Source organism: Anomaloglossus baeobatrachus, chromosome 1 (genome assembly GCF_048569485.1).
Source record: "Anomaloglossus baeobatrachus isolate aAnoBae1 chromosome 1, aAnoBae1.hap1, whole genome shotgun sequence".
In the NCBI taxonomy this organism is placed as follows: Eukaryota; Metazoa; Chordata; class Amphibia; order Anura; family Aromobatidae; genus Anomaloglossus; species Anomaloglossus baeobatrachus.
The window spans coordinates 432,602,968-432,624,328 of NC_134353.1; the positions used below are offsets into that span (position 1 = coordinate 432,602,968).

The 21,361-nt window shown below is 45.0% G+C and overlaps 1 protein-coding gene across 7 annotated transcripts in view; it reads left to right on the top strand.

Annotated features, from left to right (window-relative positions):
• PIGG (phosphatidylinositol glycan anchor biosynthesis class G (EMM blood group)) overlaps positions 1-21,361 on the top strand; it is a 686,115-nt gene that overhangs the window by 636,754 nt on the left and 28,000 nt on the right. For 5 of the 7 annotated variants that reach the window (XM_075352634.1, XM_075352635.1, XM_075352630.1 and 2 more), the window contains 2 exons: positions 8,383-8,600; positions 16,249-16,530. In XM_075352634.1, coding sequence (XP_075208749.1) covers positions 8,383-8,600; positions 16,249-16,530 — 500 coding nt within the window. The remainder of the gene's footprint in view (positions 1-8,382; positions 8,601-16,248; positions 16,531-21,361) is intronic. The other 2 variants (XM_075352632.1, XM_075352636.1) reach the window with 2 other exon arrangements.

Here is a 21,361-nt window from a genome sequence, read left to right on the forward strand (position 1 = left end):
ATACAGAGCTGTGGATACCATGAAGATAACTCAAATGGGAGATTAATAATGCTAGGCAGCTAACATGGCTATAGAAAGGGAGACCTGTTAAGGGTCACTGCACTTTGTGATTTTAAACGTTGTGTGTCTATGAAAAAAATACATAAGAAAACATAAAATCCTTTTAGTAAATGAATTATATTTTAATTAGTCTTTAGTTTAGGGTTTAGTTGACTCAGGCAAATTGGAAATTATGGCCCTGTGTGCACTAGAAAAAGTAATTTTCTTAAGAAAATTCCGCAGGCTCTGAAAGCACCGGCGAAAAAAAAACCGCAAAAAAAACGCTCCGACATCTGCATGCGTTTTGTTGCGTTTTGGTGCGCTTTTTCCGCAGGTTGGTACATGTGTTTTAATGCATTCAATGCAATAAAGTACATTGAAAAAAAAAGAAAAAAGTCATTTCCTCCTGAGAGAGATAGATAAATAGAGGGTTAGATAGATGGATAGATAGATGGATAGATAATCAATAGATAGAGTCCCTGTGAGGACACACTGCAGTTTTCCCGAGCGGTAGTGTGTTCACATTACCGACCGTGAGAAATGACCTGTGGTTACCCCTGCAGTCTCGTTACGAGGCTGCATTAAGTGCAGTGTATCAGACGCGGCTGCAGCAGTCTGCAAGCGTCGTGAGACCTGCGTGGATTATGCCAGTGCTGTGTGTTGGGAGGGGTTAATAAAGGGGTGAAAGAGGGGGCTTTTTTGCTATTTTATTTAAAATAAAGGATTTTTTGTGGTGTGTGTTTATTCACTTTACTTACGGGTTAATGATGTAAGCTGACATTAACTCATTATTACCCTGATTGCCACCGCATCACAGCAATCTGTAAGAGTCGGGGACATGCCGGGACTGTTGCATAATGGGCAGTGATGAACATTATGTCCCGAAAACGCGAAATACCGCAGGAAATAACGCAGGAAAACGCAATGAAATGCACAAAATTTGCTACCTGCGTTATTCCCTGCGGAATTTCATGATTACATTACAGTCAATGGAGTGATATCCCACAGCTATATGTGGAAAAGAAGTGACATGCAATTGTTTTTGCTGCGGGAATCCCGTAGCAAAACATGCAGCTGTCAACATCCGCCTAGTGCGCACAGCATTTTTTTTCCCATAGGATTTGCTGGTGAATCACTGCAGAGATGTTATGAACATTTTCTGCAGCGAAACATGCAGCAAATCCACGGGAAATTCCGTCTAGTGCGCACAAGGCCTAATAGTGTTTAACCCTACGCTGACTAATAGAACAAGTTTCTTAAAGTCAACTCAAAAGCATCTCGCTCTCATTCTTCGCGATGTTTGAGCTCAGAGTGTTCCTAGTCAACCTTGGACAGATACTTCCATGGATTTTATTACATATTTACCTTCCTCTGCTAGTAATACAGTCATTATGGTGCTGGTAGATAGATAGGTTTCCTAAGCTGATACATTTTATCGCCTTACTGTCATTACCTAATGCCAAGGCCTAGGTGTTAATAATTGAGATTGTCAAAATCAGGGCCAGACTGAGACTAAAATTCAGCCCTGGCATTTGAAGGTGCACAGGCCCACTTGTCGCATGGTGAATGTGTAATATCTTTTTCCCTTTCGCCCATGACAGCACCACTTGAGAGAGAGGTTCCGCCCTCCTCAGGACAGGAAACTCACTGAAATAAAAGGGCAGTACCTCTCCTCCACATCAGTTTGGTTTCCTGTCCTGATGGGACAACCCATGGAATCTCCCAGGTCTGACCCGGTGTGGAAGTTTGGTTTCTTACCAAAAGACGGCATTCGGGCCTGGATGCACCTACCCAGGGCTTCGGCTGTCTGTCTGCGGTGGTGGGGCGCGGGCCTGAAGCGGGAGCTCGGCTCTGCGTCTCCCCAGGCTATGTGATCCTCACACGGAGCCCGCAAGACGGGCGCCCTGCTGACGGAACGCTGGGGTGAAGAGGAAGTCACACGGAAACCGGAAGTTCGTCACCTGCGGGAAGGTATGAGGAGTCACCTTCGCTGCATTCTGGTGAGTATGACTTCTCCTCTATTCAGGATGGAGGACAACACTCCACCAGAGCAGGGTGTGCTGGAACAGCATACGGATTCCCAGGGCAGCGAGGGGAGCACGCCTCTGGCAGGGCTAGTCCCTCCAGTCTGGCTTGTCAACATTCTGGGGGGTCTGAGAAATCCAAATCTGGAAGTCATAAACTGCCTCCGAAACTGGTACTAGATCCGCCATCTTGGGGGTTGAGTGTCTGCTGCAGCATTTCATTAATTAAAAGTCTCCCCCTATGTACCCTTCTTTCTTTCAGGAAGTATCTAAGAAGCATACCTCTAAGAGGAATTGTGAGGTTTACAAGTACAGTCTATCCTCAGATTACCAAGGGGACCTTGCCCCACCTGTATTAAAGAGTTTTTCTGTTTTATTTAGATGATAATGTTAAAATTACATACAAAATTAAAAAAACATGACCAAATCCTGACATGTTTCGGACCCTAGAACAGGGTCTGCATTCTTAGGTAACATGGGCAAAAATGTATGCTGATTTTATAAGAGGAAACATGAACATGTCTCACTGAATCTGTGTCCAAGTGAAAACATCTGTTGTAGACTGATTTGTTCATTTAAGACAAGACAGAGCAAAGAAAAAGAAAGGCTGCTGGGTGTTGTGGCTGTAACCCTAGCTATATTGGGAGGCTTGGTCTGTTGTATCACTTGTGATTCTCAGTTTTGGTTCAGACTGGGCTGTGTGGATCAGGTGGTTACTGTCCTCATCAAAAGGCTGAGTGGAAGCACTCTGCTGACTGAGGAAGGGTTGTGCCTGGCCCAAAAAAATCCCAAGGCAAATCAAAGCACTGTTAAAAAAAACAAAAAAAAAAAACCATAATGTTACCACAAAGAACTTCGTATACAATTTTGAAGCTCTGGAGGTGATCAAAAATACATATTTTATAATTATATCATTCCAGATGTTGTCAAGTGTAAATAAGCAAACCCCTCAGCATCAGAAAAACTGCTTCTTTGTTCTCTGTTGTCAGCCATTATAAACTGTTATTGGTATAGAAAGGCTGCAACTATTATACCTTGTCAATCTTTACAAGTTATAGAATAGCTGTTATAATGAGGAGAACTACTGCTTTTATTCTCTGTTGTCAGCTATTACTAACTAAGAAAAGGCTGTTATAATATGGGGGAACCACATCCACTATTCTCTATTATCAACCTTAACAGACTAGGAAAGAAGCTATTGTAATATGGAAACTAGCATCTATTGTTCTCTATTATCAGCCATACACGTTGGAAAAAAACGGGGTAATATTAGTATATGGACACTGCATCTATTCTTTTCTAGTTTTTGGCTTATGTACGGAAGCACCAAGCTTCAAGGCTGAGTTGAGAGATATTATCCGTGCTGAAGTCAGGGATTCCATAGGCTGACTCTCTGTCAGCACCAAAAACACATAAACAATCCACTAGGAAAGATAGGGGAACTTCAGATAAATCAGGCAGCTCTGATCGGGGTTCCCGAAAATTGTAACCTGTCTCTTCCTCATCCTTGGACTCCTCGTCTTCCTCAGACGTGGGCGGCAGACCATGCTTCCCATCCTCTGAGATGACACCCCTAGTGAAAGCTGTCCGCTTCACTATGGGGCTGGTGGATGATAAAGATCCTGAATCCACACAAGACCTCATGTTTGGAGGCCTGGAATGCAGGTCCGTGGTACCTGGGAAGCTGCAGCAGGAGCTCTTCGCCTGGCGGTGGCAGGTACATGTGTAACAAGGTCACTAATGGTCTGGGTCCAACAATTAGAAGACTAACTTAAAGGTAACGTGTCTAGAAAGAACATTATATCCTCAATTCCACGTATACAGGGGGCAGCAGACTTCTAGCGGATGCTTCCATCGACTCTTTCAAATTATCTGCAAAGGTAGCAGCTCTTTCCAATTCAGCCAGAAGGGCCCTCTAGTTGAAATGCTGGAAGGGAGACATACAGTCCAGGAACAGACTATGCGGGATACCTTGTGAAGGAGTCTTATGTTTGGATCACAGCTGGATGACCTTCTGTCCAAAGCGGCAGACAAGAAACAAGGATTTCCGGCTGTACAAACTCCATTCACTCATAGCCGTCATTTTCGGATGAAGCAATTTTTCCATAAGGAGCCTCCCAGACACCAGGACTCCTGGAAGGATAGAAGGAAGAGGTCCTCAGGATTATGTTTGGTCCATCATCCTCTACCAAGCCAAAAGGCCCTCAATGACGCCATCATCCCAGTAGGGGAAGGCTCTCTCTCTTCCTGCCTGCATGGGAAAAGATTTCCTCCAGCCCGTGGATTCTACGGATGATCGCAAAAGAGCTGACATTACAACTGGAGTCGCCCCCTCGGTGGTATTTTATTGTAACATCTATATGACAGGGAGAGAAAAGAATAGTGATCTCCATCATAGAGCACTTAGGGTGGATCATAAATCAGGGAAAATCTAGAATACAACCTCAACAGCGTCGGTCTTTCTTGGGGCTGATCCTGGATTCAGTCGCTCAGAAGTCTTTTCTCCGGAGGAGCAGATACTCAGGTCACAATCCCTGGTCACCTTGGCGATTGAAAAAGCATCATGACCCTCAGGCTATGTCTCTTGTGGGGTCCCTCACATCCTGCATCCCCGCGGTTCCTTGGGCTCAGATATATATGAGATGCATTCAACAGTCTGGAGACTGCTTGGATATGAGAATCCGCTTGCATCCAAAGGTGTTGCTTTCCCTGTGCTGGTGGCAGGACTTAACTCATCTGTCCGCAGGGGTGTCATGGTGTCCCAACATCACGGATATCATCACAACAGATGCAGGTCACTTAGACTGGGGAGCTCACCTGAGAACTCACCTGTTACAAGGACTATGGGCCGATCATGTGAGGAGTCAGTCCTCAAACTATCAGAACTATCTGCTATAAAATCGTCCAGGGATCATCCCATGACAATTGATGCAATGCAGATCCCCTGGTCACAGGGTCTTCTATATGCCTGGTTCTTCTTCCGGCAGTGCTCAAGAAGCTTCGGGAAGACAAAGCCCTCATTATCCTCAGAGCATAGCTCCCTTCTGGCCAAAAAGAGCCTGGCTCTATTGGCTCCAAAGACTGGCAATATCAGACCCTTGGATACTGCCGGACGAGACAATGTCCCACCCCAAGGATCCTACCCTCCACTTGACAGCGTGGCATTTGAAAGGCAGCTGCTCCTAGCACAGGGATTCTTTGAGAATTTGGTAAAACTCCTTAAAAGTAGGAAGCCGGTCGCCACTGGTATTTAGGGAAGGGTCTTGCAGAAAATCCTGCAAGTTTCCGGGGCACAGATCGGGGGTCTCCATCTTTTGCCGGACATCTTGGAATTCCTTCAGAAAGGATTGGAGTTGGACTTATCCACTAGCACCTTGAAGGTACAAGTTTTGGCTCTAGGAGCCCTCTATACACATAACCTCACAGAGAATAGATGGATTAGCAGGTTCATTAAATCCTGTGCTACAGCGACTCCTGTCCCTTCTCTTCGCATGCCTCTCTGGCATTAAAACTTGTCCTTGATGCCCTTATAGACACCCTGTTGAGCCCCTTTCGGATGTTCCCTTCAAGACCCTGAAGCTGGTACTACTCATCGCTTGACGTCCGCTAGACGGGTGGGTGACCTACAGGCGCTCTCCATTGTCCATCCATATACCCAAATTTTGGTCGATAAGGTGGTATTGTGTACAGATCCCTCATATCTGCCTAAAGTGGTCAAGCCCTTCACAGCTCCCAGGAATTCATACTGCCTTCCTTTGTGACCCTCCTTCCAATGACAAAGTGGCCAGGCTCCATAGATTGGATGTGAGAAGGGCCCTTATAACCTACTTAGGACCAGGGAATGGCGGAAATCTCAGGCCCTGTTTGTTGCATTCCAGGGAAAGTCCTGGGGCTGTAAAGTATCTAAAAGCACCTTGGCTAGGTGGGCCCGGGATGCTATCTTGCTGGCCTACTCATCTAAGGGGGTGCCAGTTCACCTGCAGATTAAGGCCATTCCACTAGGTCAGTTTCTACTACTTGGACTCAGAGGGCAGAGGTCTCTATTGATCAGATAGGCAGGGCCGCCACTTGGTCCTCTTCCTCTACTTTTTTCCATCACTATAGACTTGACTTGTCCTCCACAGCTGACCCTTCTTGGTAGACGGGTATTACAGGCGGTGGTCCCTCCCTAAGGTGATTGGTCTCTAGAATCTCTCAGGTGGTGCTGTCATGGGCGAAAGGGAAAAATCTTAATTACTTACTGGTAATGGGATTTTCAGAAGCCTTCAGAACCCTTAGTTCCCCCCTATTCACTTGTTGTGGGCACCCTTCGGGGAGTGTTAGTGTTAATGTTAATGGTGTTCTTGGTGGTGTATATAATGGTGTATTCTTGGTATAATTAACCATTATTTGTTTTTGTTGGTCCTCTCTGGCTCTGTAAACCTACTGATGCGGAGGAGAGGTACCGCCCTTTTATTTCAATGGGTTTCCTGTCCTGAGGTCGGCGGAACGTCTCTCAGGTGGTGCTGTTGTGGGCTTCTGAAAATCCCATTACCGGTAAATAATTAACATTTTTGCACTTATAGCTTGCAAGAAGTGAGGTGAGTGTAACACGACCATATAACATGTAGTCACCGCTGCGTCCAGTATTAAAGCTTTAGTCCAGTATTTATTGCTCTTAGTTGCAGGACTAGCAAAGCCAATATTTTACCTCCAGAGCTGGGTCTCATAGATAATGAAGAGGATCTTGTGATCTCCTTAGTGCTGCGGCCTTGTCATATAACTGATGGGCATGGATGCAAAATCAGATACCCCCTAAACAAATATTGATGACCTATTTTACAGTATGACAATGCATTACAACCCACATGCAAAGTATGATGGCAACCCCAAAGGATGATGGCCTCGAAACACAAAGTATGAGGACCCCCACCACACACAGTATGATTGTGCCACCCCCTTACACACCATCTGATGGCACAACACACACACACTATGATGGCGCCCTCAAACACAGTATGAGTCACTGGCAGACACATAGAAAAGTGCCCCTGTGAGAAAACAATATATGAGCACTTTGCAGCCCATGAGCTCATTAAAATGCACAATTCTACCTGGTTTGGAGGTAGAAATGGGCCCCCTCACCTTTTGGGCTCCTGTGTGGCTGCACCGGTTGCACTAATGATGTGTCCGCCCCTGGAATGCTGGCTCCCTCCCAAACAAAAACCCAGTATGATGGTGCGCACACATAGTCACACACACAATATGATGGCGCTTCCCCCCCCCCAAAAAAAAACCCCACTGTATGATGCCCACATGCGCACACACACACACACACACACACACACACACACAGTATGATGCAACCTCGGGCAGGACAATAACAGGATGACTATGGTTAAAGGGAACCCGTCAGGTAATTTGTGTTCTAACCTAGTAGCAGTGTGATGTGTGGTAGTGGAAGTAACCCCTTCCTATACATCCCTGTGTTGTAATATTGTGTAATGTGCATGTATAAAAATGTTTTATTACTTACAGTATGTGTACCCTATGTAAATGAGCAGGGGCTCTAGCCCCATGAGCGTCTCATCGCCCTGTGGGTGTTTGCATGTTTTCCGTGGTATCATGCCCCTGTGGGCTTAATACCATGGATTTACATGAGCGACGTCACCGTCAGCTCCTTGATATCCCGCGCATGGGCACTTACCATTTCCGCAGCCTTGTTATTAGGGTGCTTGCTTCTTGTCTTCAGACGCACACTGCGCATGCTCAGAAGCCTCCTGCGGTTCCGGTCATGCGCAGTGCGCGTCTGAAGACAAGAAGCAAGCACTGGCTGACAAACAAGGCTGCGGGAATGGTAAGTGCGCACGCGCGGGATCTCAAGGGGCAATAGTATGTTGCTCATGTAAATTCATGGTATCACTCCCGCAGGGGCGTGATACCACGGAAAACATGCGACGCCCATGGGGCTAGAGCTCCTGATCATTTACATAGGGTACACATAAGTAATAAAACATATTTTTATACATGCACATTACACAATATTACAACACAGGGATGGGTAGGAAGGGGTTACTAGTCCACACATTACACTGCTACTAGGTTAGAGCAAATATATTACCTGACAGGTTCCCTTTAACAGACTGCACTTTACCCAGTTCTTTACTAAGTGAATGCAATAAACACACCTGTGAATAATAGTATATTTTTTTAGTGGCTGTGAACTCTTTACTTACTGCACAATTGCGATATTGATTGTAATTTTGGCATAATCTTGTCTTCTCTTGAATAATTCGCCCTGCTAAATTTCTTTTATTAACTAAAGCATATTTATTTTCAGATGATGGTGTAGAACAATTTAAGAAAGCAGAAAAGTTACATGCAAATTGGATTAAGCTATACCTTGAAGGGAATACTTCAGAAGTCCTTACTAACCTTGGCAGAAAACTAATCAAACAGTATTTAGAGGCACTAGAGAAGCTAAGCACATCCTTAAGTAAACAAGTTGCAGAGTATGACATTTACTCAATGACAGTTGGAGGCATTATAACTCTAGAGGTAAATTGTGAAAAACTTTGTCAACTGTGAAAAATATCTAATCTTTTGCTTATATTGACACTCTTATTGTCACCGTGTGGGACATTACAAGTATTAGGGCTTGTTCACATGAGCCTATAACAAAGCCAAATGCTATCTGATGTTTTATTGGATAGCACTCTGTTATACTATAAGGGCAGTGCAGATTTATGATTTTATTTATTTTCTTCCCTCATGCTGATTTTAGCATTTGAAAACAATCACCGTATGCTGCAATTGGTAGCATATCTTCGGCTGCGCTCACCTGTTCAAGTCAATAGGTGCGTGCAAAACATCGTACTGCACTCGGATGACATCTGAGTGCAGTTCGATATACACAAAGAGACAATGGAGATGATGGAGAAATTAATCTCTCCATCTCCGCACCTGTTCTCTGATTCTCACATGTCAGAGAATCGGAGCGCATTGAGTGAAACTCTGCTCACACTCAACATCTACAGGGTTGGGTGACATTTTATATAGTGTTTATAGGGGCGCTGGCCAAATGATTGCGGGAGATAGCGATTGGCCATGTTCAATATTTGACTGCTGAGGTGTCAGCATCTGTTAACTGTCTGCTATTTATTTTCCATTTGAAGCTGATCCAGTAAGCAAAAAACGGATCCTATACAAATGAAAGAAAAACAGATGCCTAAATAGCAAACAATTAATGGATCCGTGTTCCATACACTTTCATGTAAAAACATTCAAACAAAAAGTGGATCCTGCAAAAATCAATTTTTTTAAAACAGACAAAAAAAGTGTTTGCACAACTTTTTTGAAAATAGATTGCTGTCGTATCCATTCTAATGGAAGATTACTGGACATGTGAACTTGGCGCCATTGAGCACTTCTCCGTTTCTGAGATTATCCATCCATCTTACAAGTGCGGCATATTAAGATGCTGATTAGACAATTTGATTATTGCGCAGGTGTGCCTTACGCTGGCCACAATAAATGCCCACTCTAAAATGTGCAATTTTATCACACAGCACAATGCCACAGATATCGGAAATTTTGAGAGCGCGTGCCATTGGCATGCTGACTGGAGCAATGTCCGCCAGAGCCGTTGTCCATGAATTGAATGTTCATTTCTCTACCATAAGCTATCTCTAAAGGCGTTTCAGAGAATTTGGCAGTATATCCAACCGACCTCTTAATTGCAGACCTGCGCACTACCTACAAGCATCCAGCATCTTCACCTCCTAGATCAGTGATGGCGAACCTATGGCACGCATGCCACCAGGGGTACGCAGAGCCCATTCTTCTGGCACGCGTGCGGTCGCCTGATCCTGCCAGTTTGATTTGCTTGTGCAGTCGCGCCGGCAGATCAAAACTGTGTTGGAGCGGAGGAGACATTTCTCCTCGCTCTGACACTCCTCCTTCCCAGGCTGCAGGTGTGTTGCCGAGGAGACGGAGGAGCGTCAGTAAGCGGCGCCGGCGTAATGAGGTCTTCTGGACGCGTGGGAACTGAGGACCCAGCGGCGCGCAGCGGGGGAGCGTGTGCAGGAAGGTAAGTTGTGTGTTGCTTTTTTTTTATTATTATAACTCGTGTGCGGCTGTGCCGGGGGGCAGCGCCAGCATAGGGGAGTGGGGGAACGCACATGCCAGCGTGGGGTGGGGGAACGCACATGCCAGCGTGGGGTGGGGGTTGGGGAACGCACATGCCAGTGTGGGGTGGGGGTGAGGGAACGCACATGCCAGCGTGGGGTGGGGGAACGCACATGCCAGTGTGGGGTGGAGGTGGGGGAACGCACATGCCAGCGTGGGATGGGGGAACGCACATGCCAGCGTGGGGTGGGGGAATGCACATGCCAGTGTGGGGTGGGGTGGGGAAACGCACATGCCAGTGTGGGGTGGGGGAACGCACATGCCAGTGTGGGGTGGGGGAACGCACATGCCAGTGTGGGGTGGGGGAACGCACATGCCAGCGTGGGGTGGGGGTGGGGGAACGCACATGCCAGCGTGGGGTGGGAGTGGGGGAACGCACATGCCAGCGTGGGGTGGGAGTGGGGGAACGCACATGCCAGCGTGGGGTGGGGGAACGCACATGCCAGCGTGGGGTGGGGGTTGGGGAACGCACATGCCAGTGTGGGGTGGGGGTGGGGGAACGCACATGCCAGCGTGGGGTGGGGGAACGCACATGCCAGTGTGGGGTGGGGGTGGGGGAACGCACATGCCAGCGTGGGATGGGGGAACGCACATGCCAGCGTGGGGTGGGGGAATGCACATGCCAGTGTGGGGTGGGGGTGGGGGAACGCACATGCCAGTGTGGGGTGGGGGAACGCACATGCCAGTGTGGGGTGGGGGAACGCACATGCCAGCGTGGGGTGGGGGAACGCACATGCCAGCGTGGGGTGGGGGTGGGGGAACGCACATGCCAGCGTGGGGTGGGAGTGGGGGAACGCACATGCCAGCGTGGGGTGGGGGTGGGGGAACGCACATGCCAGCGTGGGGTGGGGAAACGCACATGCCAGCATGGGGTGGGGGTGGGGGAACACACATGCCAGTGTGGGGTGGGGGTGGGGGAACGCACATGCCAGCGTGGGGTGGGGGTGGGGGAGCGCACATGCCAGCGTGGGGTGGGGGAACGCACATGCCAGCGTGGGGTGGCGGTGGGGGAACGCACATGCCAGCGTGGGGTGGCGGTGGGGGAACGCACATGCCAGCATGGGGGGGGGGATGACATGCATGCCAGGATGGAGGAAACATGCATGGCAGGATGGGGAAAACATGCATGCCAGGATGGAGGAAACATGCATGGCAGGATGGGCAAAACATACATGCCAGGATGGGGAAAACATACATGCCAGGATGGGGAAAACATACATGCCAGGATGGAGGAAACATGCATGCCAGGATGGGGAAACATGCATGCCAGGATGGGGAAACATGCATGCCAGTATGGGGAAAACATGCATGCCAGTATGGGGAAAACATGCATGCCAGGATGGAGGAAACATGCATGCCAGGATGGGGAAACATGCATGCCAGGATGGAGGAAACATACATGCCAGGATGGAGGAAACATGCATGCCAGGATGGGGAAAACATGCATGCCAGGATGGGGAAACATGCATGCCAGGATGGGGAAACATGCATGCCAGGATGGAGAAAATATGCATGCCAGGATGGAGAAAACATGCATGCCAGGATGGGGAAACATGCATGCCAGGATGGGGAAAACATGCATGCCAGGATGGGGAAAACATGCATGCCAGGATGGGGAAAACATGCATGCCAGGATGGAGAAAACATGCATGCCAGGATGGGGAAAACATGCATGCCAGGATGGAGAAAACATGCATGCCAGGATGGGGAAACATGCATGCCAGGATGGGGAAAACAACATACATGCCAGGATGGGGAAAACATGCATTCCAGGATGGAGGAAACATGCATGCCAGGATGGGGAAAACATGCATGCCAGGATAGAGGAAACATGCATGCCAGTATGGGGAAAACATGCATGCCAGGATGGGGAAACATGCATGCCAGGATGGGGAAAACATGCATGCCAGGATGGGGAAAACATGCATGCCAGGATGGGGAAAACATGCATGCCAGGATGGAGAAAACATGCATGCCAGGATGGGGAAACATGCATGCCAGGATGGGGAAAACATGCATGCCAGGATGGGGAAACATGCATGCCAGGATGGGGAAAACATGCATGCCAGGATGGGGAAAACATACATGCCAGGATGGGGAAAACATGCATTCCAGGATGGAGGAAACATGCATGCCAGGATGGGGAAAACATGCATGCCAGGATGGAGGAAACATGCATGCCAGTATGGGGAAAACATGCATGCCAGTATGGGGAAAACATGCATGCCAGGATGGAGGAAACATGCATGCCAGGATGGAGGAAACATGCATGTCAGGATGGGGAAACATGCATGCCAGGATGGAGGAAACATGCATGCCAGGATGGGGAAAACATGCATGCCAGGATGGGGAAAACATGCATGCCAGGATGGGGAAAACATGCATGCCAGGATGGGGAAAACATGCATGCCAGGATGGGGAAAACATGCATGCCAAGATGGAGGAAACATACATGCCAGGATGGGGAAAACATGCATGCCAGGATGGGGAAAACATGCATGCCAGGATGGGGAAAACATGCCACGATAGGGTACATTTACCAGGAAGGGGTACATACTAGGAAGGGGGACATTTACCTGGATGGGGGTACATTAACCTGGATGGGGGTAAATTAACCAGGATTGGGAACATTTACCAGGATGGATGACATATACCAGGAATGGGGTACATGCCGGGATGGGGGAACATTTACAAGGATGGGCAATATGTCAGGATGGGGTACATTTGCCAGCATGGGGGAACATGTCAGAATTGGGTACATTTACCAGGATGGAGTACATTTACCAGGATGAGGTATATTTACCAGGATGGGGCCATGATGGGGACAAATATACCAGACTGTAGCAAATATATATCAGGATGGGGGACATGTTTACCAAGAAGTGGCCCAGGAAGGGGACATAACTACACAATGAAGGGGGAGGGGAGCAATTCGTACATCTTTATGGGATTTCAGGATGTTCAGACTTTTGAAATGTAGATGTGGATTACAGGGTGACATCTGATTGCATTCCAGGCTAAAATCTGTCTAATATGTGCAATTTTTTCCAGAAAGATCAACTGCTGTGTCTGGAAAGGGCTCAGCGTCAATGTGTGGTAAGCATGCATGAGCGTGATGCCCCCTGCTGAAGAGAAGACTGCAAAGGTATGGTTAAAATCAATTATTTACATAATAGGATTGGTTGGCACTTCGGAAAAAAAAATTGGGTTTAGGGCTACAGTTTGGGCACTCGGCCTGTAAAAGGTTCACGATGACTGTCCTAGATCATCTGAGACCTGCCACCCGAACAGTTGCTGTAACAATCAGTTTGGATAAGCAAAGAATTTCTGTACGCCAACAGAAACTGTCTCGGAAGCTCATCTGGATGCTTGTCGTCCTCTTTGGGATCTCCACCTGACTGCAGTTCATCGTAGTAACCATGTTGAGTGGGCACATGCTCACATTTGATGGTATCTGGCACGTTGGTAATGTGTTCTCTTCATGGATGAATCCCGATTTTCACTGTACAGTGAAGATGGCACTGCAGACTGCATGTATGGTGTTGTATGGGTGAGCGGTTTGCTAATGTCAATGTTGTGAATCGAGTGGCCCATGCACAGACATAGCAGGATGAGATCTGAGGCCCATTGTTGTCACATTCATCCACAACCATCATCTCATGTTGCAGCTTGATGATGCACGGCCCCATGTTACAAGGATCTGTACATAATTCCTTGAAGCTGAAAACATCCTATTCTTGCATGGCCAGAATACTCACCTGACATACCACCCCATTGAGCATGTTTGGGATGGCCTTGATTGGCGTATATGACCGCTTGTTCACGTTCCTACCAATATGCAGCAAATTTACACAATCATTGAAGAGTAGTGGACTAACATTTCACAGGCCACAATCAACAACCTGATCAACTGTATGCAAAGGAGATGTGTTGCACTGCATGAGGCAAATGGTGGTCACTCAAGATACTGACTTGTTTTCTGACACCCCCTCCCCCCGTTTTGGACCCTTCAATACTATAAAACTGCATATTTTAGAGTGGCCTTTTATTGTGGCCAGCTTAATGCACACCTGTGCAATAATCATGCTGTCTAATCAGTATCTTGATATATCACACCTGTGAGGTGGATGGACTATCGTGACAAAGAAGTGTTCTTTAACACAGATTTAGACAAATTTGTGAACAATATTTGAGAGAAAAAGGCCTTGTGTACATATAAAAAGTCATAGATATTGGAGTTCAACTTGTGAAGAATGGGAGCAAAAACAAAAGTGTTGAATTTATATTCAGTATACATGGACTCCCATAGACTATAATGGCAGTGTGTGATCTGCAGAACAGATGTCTCGTGAACCGGAGAGACCGATCCATTTTTTAAAACTGATTGTGTATGACTCATAGAGACTCTATGGGTCAGTGTGCTGTACAAATTCACTGGCTGTGTGGACAGTACAATAAAATATAACCTTTATTATTAAATACTATTAAAATTTTTTTGATAATTCCACACAATTTTGAAGCCTATCTAAAACACACAGTTAAAAATAACCGGGTTCAGAATAGCAGGTAGACTGGTAGTTGTTATCTCAGTCAAAGCTGCTACAATTAATTCTATAAAATATGTCCAGGCCTGAACAATAATTATGCCTATGCAGACTCATATATGCTACTGCAACACAATAAGGCCACAAGACTTCAAAGCCTGTCCCTTTAGTATAGGGAGAACCATAAACACCCCAAACTATAGGCTATCAGTTCACATTAAATATATTTGTAGGCTTGTATAATGATGTTCTAGATGTCCCAGAACGACTGGGGAAGAAGGCAATTTAGACTCTCTTCTATATACTAGAAAAGGATATTATGTGTGCAGGAGTAGGACATCTGTCCCCGAATACACACTTCTCCCAAATAACCTTAACTTAGTCCTACTTTAATGAATGTTAGGGGTGTTGGTTCCTATAGTGAAAATTCCCTATACAGGGTCAGGTTTACATCAATAAGACCTGGGGTAGAGCTCATATTCTTTATTCCCCCCCCCCCATATCCAGTTATTTAAGTCAGCCACTAGATTGCTGCTGGGGTGTAGGGAATGGTACTATAACCTACAATATTAAACAACTCCTCCAGCTCATTAGACCAATCTCTATTATATAATTAATGCAGTTTGAGTTCTACTGCCTATTCTGATTATATTTACTGATAGCCTCAATACCTCAACGCGTTTCCTCTCGCCTATGTTGGTGAGATTCATCAGGAGGTAATCAGAACACTCTGGTCCCTAATCCCAGACCACGTGTTAATGCTGTGCCAAAAATATCTCTGTATGTTAGCACCACATGTTTGATATATACCACATGTACAGACCACAGGCAACAGCTCGCTTAATAGAGTGTCAGCAACTTATATAGTTAGTGTTTCACAGCCCTATCTGATATGCATTGGTTCAGGGCGTGACACTGCATGGCTCAGATATGCCTCAGTGTGACCCCTATGTCAGTAAGTCTTATGGCCTTATTGTGTTGCAGTAGCATATATGAGTCTGCATAAGCATAAATATTGTTCAGGCCTGGACATATTTTATAGAATTAACTGTAGCAGCTTTGACTGAGATAACAACTACCAGTCTACCTGCTATTCTTGTATCTGAACCCGGTTATTTTTAACTGTGTGTTTCAGATAGGCTTCAAAATTGTGTGGAATTGTTATCAAACTTTTTTTAATAGTATTTAATAATAAAGGTTAAATTTTATTGTACTGTCCACGCAGCCAGTGAATTTTTAATATTAGTGGACGATTTGTAGGTCGATACAGTGACTGACAGTGTGCTGTACAAGAAGTAAACTCGCCGAACTTCTACTTTTCACATAGATGTGTGAATGCAGCCTAAGCATAATACCTAGATGTATAGTATAGTTATACACAATGTTATTTCTGCTCATAAAACTGTTTTATGACCGTTATCAGCTCACGTATTTATTTAGCATGACATTTTCTTTTCTTTCTTTTTTTTTTGCAGATGTTTTTCCTTCTTATACTCAGCATTCCGAGTGCCTTTAGCAGTATGGCGGAATTTGATTTGCCTCTATCCTCACCAGTCTTCTCACTTTTCTTTTATATGATGTGTCTTTTGCTCGCTGCTGTCCATGTCATTGTATGCACATCAGCTGAAAACATGTGCTTCTTCTGCAGCATATCATGGATGATGGCGATGGCCATTATGGTTCTCATTTCAGCACTTCTCTGTATTCTTCTGTCCGTTTTAAGAAAAATTATTTTAAAACGTAAATTATCTAATGAGGTGGGTAAAATTCCCATAATGCCTAAATACTTTATATACCATATTTTTCAATTTATAAGACACACTAGATTATAACATCCACCCCAAAATTAGAGGGAAAAAAAGGAAAAAAAAAAATATATGGGGTCCGTTTTATAATCCACTGGTGTCTTACCGGGGAGGTGACCGGCAGCGGTGGTGGAGCCCCTGGTCACAGATGGTAGGGGCGGTGCTGGAGTATGGCAATGCTGCAGACGATGCAGAGGGGGGCCAACATGCTCACTTCGGGCTGCGGCATTGTTCTGGGGCAGCGGGCACTGCTCTGTGTAATTATACCACGTAAACACCAATGAGCAATTAGAACAGTGCCCTCCCCCTATGCTTGCGCTTAGTAAATGTCGCTGCCACAGATTTAACAGATTAACAGCCATAGGCCAAGCTCTGCTCCCGCCGTGGCTGTTAGACCCAGTGGATCGCTGATTAAATCAGCCATTTTCTGCTGGGAAAGATACATACTCTGTTTGCAATCAGAGGCATGGAGATGAAATATGACGGTCATAGTATCTCATATGTTAATGGGTTAAGACAAAATTTAAGGCAGAAAAACCCACAAAGAAGCATCAACTGAAGTTCGCTCTAGTGAAGGCCTGGCAAACAGTGATGGGCGAACCTGAACTGTAAATTTCGGGGTCCGTACCGAACAGTGTTCATGCACACGATCCTGAACATGAGCTTTCCTGGGAAGCTCGTGTTACAGTTCGGGTCCACTTTGGGTCCAGGGGCTGTAAATTAAAAAAAAGCACATTATTAAGAAAAATTATGATTACACTTGCAGGTCCCACGATGCATCCTGCAGACCCTGTCTCTGTCTCCCAGCCGCTTTTTCTTCCACGTCCAATCATTGCTGTGCCCCCGGGTAACCACGACTGACTAAAGGACCTTCCATGACATCATAGCTATGTGACCAGTCTGGTGTAAATGTTGTACAGACATTGACTTACACACTGGTCACATGGCTATGACATCATGGAAGGTCCTGTTAATTTCCGGGGATTATTCATTGCACTGCTCGTTACTCTGCAGTCTTCGGCTGTTTGCGGCCTTGTTTGCGGTGACGTCAGGGTTCACCCCAGTTCATGGCTCATAACTTGATTTGAACTTTGACTGTCACTGTGCGAGTCTCGCATCGCATCACCTGACACGGTGCACACTCTCCCAACAGGAGCGGGTCAGCTGCATTTAATTCCATGCAGCTGAGCCGCCCCCTGTCTTAAGAGTGTCAGGCCGTGCGGGGTGATGCAATGTGAGACTCGCACGAGTCATACGCAAGTGAATCATACCCCCAGTGTGAGCCTGCTTATTGCAGGCTCTCCCTGCGAGAAGCAGGCTGACATGGTTCTCCCTGCTTCTCGCTCTATATATGTCTGTACAGCGCGATGAAGCAGAGCTGACATGGCTCTCCCTGCTTCTCTCTGTAGAGACGCTTGTCTGTACAGAGCGATAAAGCAGTGGTGACATTGCACTCCTTGTTTCTCTCCCTGTAGAGACACTTGTCTGTACAGAGTGATGAAGCAGTGGTGACATTGCTCTACCTGCTTCTCGCTCAAGAGACACTTGGCTGTACAGAGTGATGAAGCAGAGCTGACATTGGCTCTACCTGGGGACTGTCGACTAAGGATATTTTTTTTATAATAAAGATGAAGTCTCTAAATTTTTTTGTTTTATTTCTAATAAAAACAAAATTTCTGTTTTGTTTTTTTTGGTTTTTTTTTTACTGTTTACTAGAAATTAATGGTGGCCATGTCTAGTTTTGCGTCACACCATGAATTTTGGGCTTAATACCAGCTGAGAATACAAAGCTGGTATTAACCCCTTTATTACTCAGCATGCCACCGCCATCAGGGTTGCTGGATGAGCCTGGTAAAGCGCCTGGAAATGACGCTAAGAAACATGCGCCATTCCCATGGGCGGCTGCGGACTGCGGTTTTTAGCGTGGGGGACACAGAACGCTTGAGCCTTACCACGCTGAGAATCCCAGCCTCCAGCTGCCTTTCTTTACCTAACTGGTGATCAAAATACGGCGGGAGCGAATGCATTTTTTCTTATTATTATTTTAAATAATTAAAAAAAAATTAACGGGCTTCCTATATTTTGGTTGCCAGGCACATAGGGTTGGCAGCCCATAGCCGTCCGCTTTATCTGTGCTGAGAATCAAAAATACCATGGAGCGCTACATCATTTTTTTTTAATTAATTTATTTTTACATTACTATATGTGTGAGGGACCCAACTGCCAATCACAGACGCTGTCACGCAGAATGGGCATCTGTCATTGGCTGTTATAGTAACCTGGAATCTGCCCATACAGTCTAGATGCTAGAATATATGGACTGGTTTCAGGTTACTCCAATCACAGACGCCCACTCTGTGACAGCATCTGTGATTGTCTGTTATTTTAACAGTAAAATAAAACAGCAACACAGAGAAAAAATATTTTATTAGAAATAAAACAGAAGACATTTAGTACTCAATCTTTATTATTAAAAAAAAACAAACCTCCAACCTACTACAAAGGTGGGCGAGCATTTCAGCTCTGCTACATCTGACGTACAGGACCTTCCATGACGTCATAGCCATGTGACCAGTCTGTAACCCAATGTCTGTAAAACATTCACAGCAGACTGGTCACATGGCTATGATGTCATGGAAGGTCCTGTAAGTCAGTGGTGGTTACACGGTGGCACAGCAATGATCGGAAGCAGAAGCGGCTGGGAGACAGAGTCTGCAGGACGCGTCGCGGGACCTGTAAGTATAATGACAATGTTTATTATTAATTATATTCTTTATTTTACAGCCTTCCCTGCCCCATCCCATAACTGTAAAGTCCAAATTCGTTGTTCGGACACAAGTTTGCGTTATCTTAGAACCTGAACTCGAAGTTTACAAAACGTTCGGGCGAGGCTACCGAACATAAACATTGGGGGGTTCGCCCATCACTACTGGCAAAGCATCACACAGGAGAAAGCTCAGCATTTGGTGATGTCCATGGTATCTAGATTTCAGGCAGTCATAGCCTGCAAAGGATTTTTTACAGACTATTAAAAAGTAACATTTTATTTATAGTAAAGGTTATTTGTCCGACTACTTTTGAACCCCTGAAATGAGGAGGCTTTAAAGAAAAATGGTTGCAATTCCTATACGTTTTACAGGATATTTTTGTTTAACCCCTTTTATAGGGGTATTCCCATCACCAGGATCCTATCCTTCAAAATTTGATGATGCCAAAAACCTTTATTTTGTAAAAAAAAAAAAAGTGTTTTTTAGTGCAATATTGGCCAAACCTATATAAATCTGGCATTGTTGTAATCCTATTGACCTGAAAAATTGAAGCCGCCTGATCACTTACACCGCAAGATGAATGGCGTAAAAAACAAATACAGCCAATTCTTCAACTGTTGATTTGTTTATTCTGCCTCTCAAAGATCGTAGTAAGGTGTGGCTCACATTTTATCTATGTATCAAAGGATTGGAGGTATATCATGTAATCCTCCAAAATATAGGAGCAAAAATTCCAATCTTAAACAATTATTTTTATTGATGAACATTAAAAGTAGAAAAATAGATAAAATATGAGATTATTACAGCATAAATAGGAGGACCATAAAGCATACAGTATCTAACAATGAGCAGCACAAAATGTTACCGCAATGATAAATAGGATTATATCAACTTGTATATAATAATTAATAAAAACTCATAAATACAAGCTATTCCATCAAAGAAATTCCTCACTAAAGTGCAAAATGAAGTACAACAATAGTCAAATTCTATAAAGTGCTCCTGTGCATAAATTAATATATGCAATATGATGTGAAATAGCCTATATTATAGTGATAATAAATTAAACCCCAATATTATATATAAATAGAGACTAAACAAGTGTCAATAATTCCTATTATGGATTGTTATTGCATAAAGTGTCTACTGCAGTAATTTATAAATAAGACACAATTGTCCATCTTAATATAACAGATGCTGAAAGAACAGGAAAAAGGCTATGTAGTGAGATCAGATGTCCACAATATGATAAAGTGTATAGTGCAATAATGTTTATGCATAGATTATATCATATATAAGCAGCCACAACGCCCAAAATGGGCATAATGTGTGTCAATCATAGCCTACAGTAATTACCTGGATAAAGTACAGAGTGCCTCAGTCGTCACACCCCGACGTATAGGTTTCGCTCTGCTTCTAGGGGGGGTGTCAGGGTGAAAAGGGCGCAGAGTTGTAATAGGTACATAGCACCAATGAAGCAATCCAGCATTAATTGCGGGCATATGCGGTGCTTACGTCACAGCGTGACGTTGATGAAAGGAGACTTCCTGCCGGGCGGCGGTGGAACGCAGACTGCATGTCATCCTTAATTAAAACAATGACAGCGCAGTCTGTGCTGCAAATGCTCCCAGCAGGAGTCTGAGAAGGGCACCTGCTGCGCAAGCGCAAAGCCCGCAACATAGTGCTAATGGATGAAAGAGATGCAAAGAAGAAGATAAAAAAGGTGACAGCAAATAGGAAAAAAAAAATATGCAGTTATAACACAGTATATACTGTTGTGTATTGTTATGTATACCCTATTATTATAATATAAAGAATTACGTGAAATATATTAAATATATTAAAGTGATGTTAAATGTGGGTGAACTTGTGAAAAATAAATTAATTAAGAGATAAAAAATTAAAATAATGTGAAATATTGTTAATATATTTGTAAAAGATTGGTCAAAAATGAATAATGCTGTGATGATTAGTGTATGAATATGTATTTAATGAATTAAACATACTAATACAAT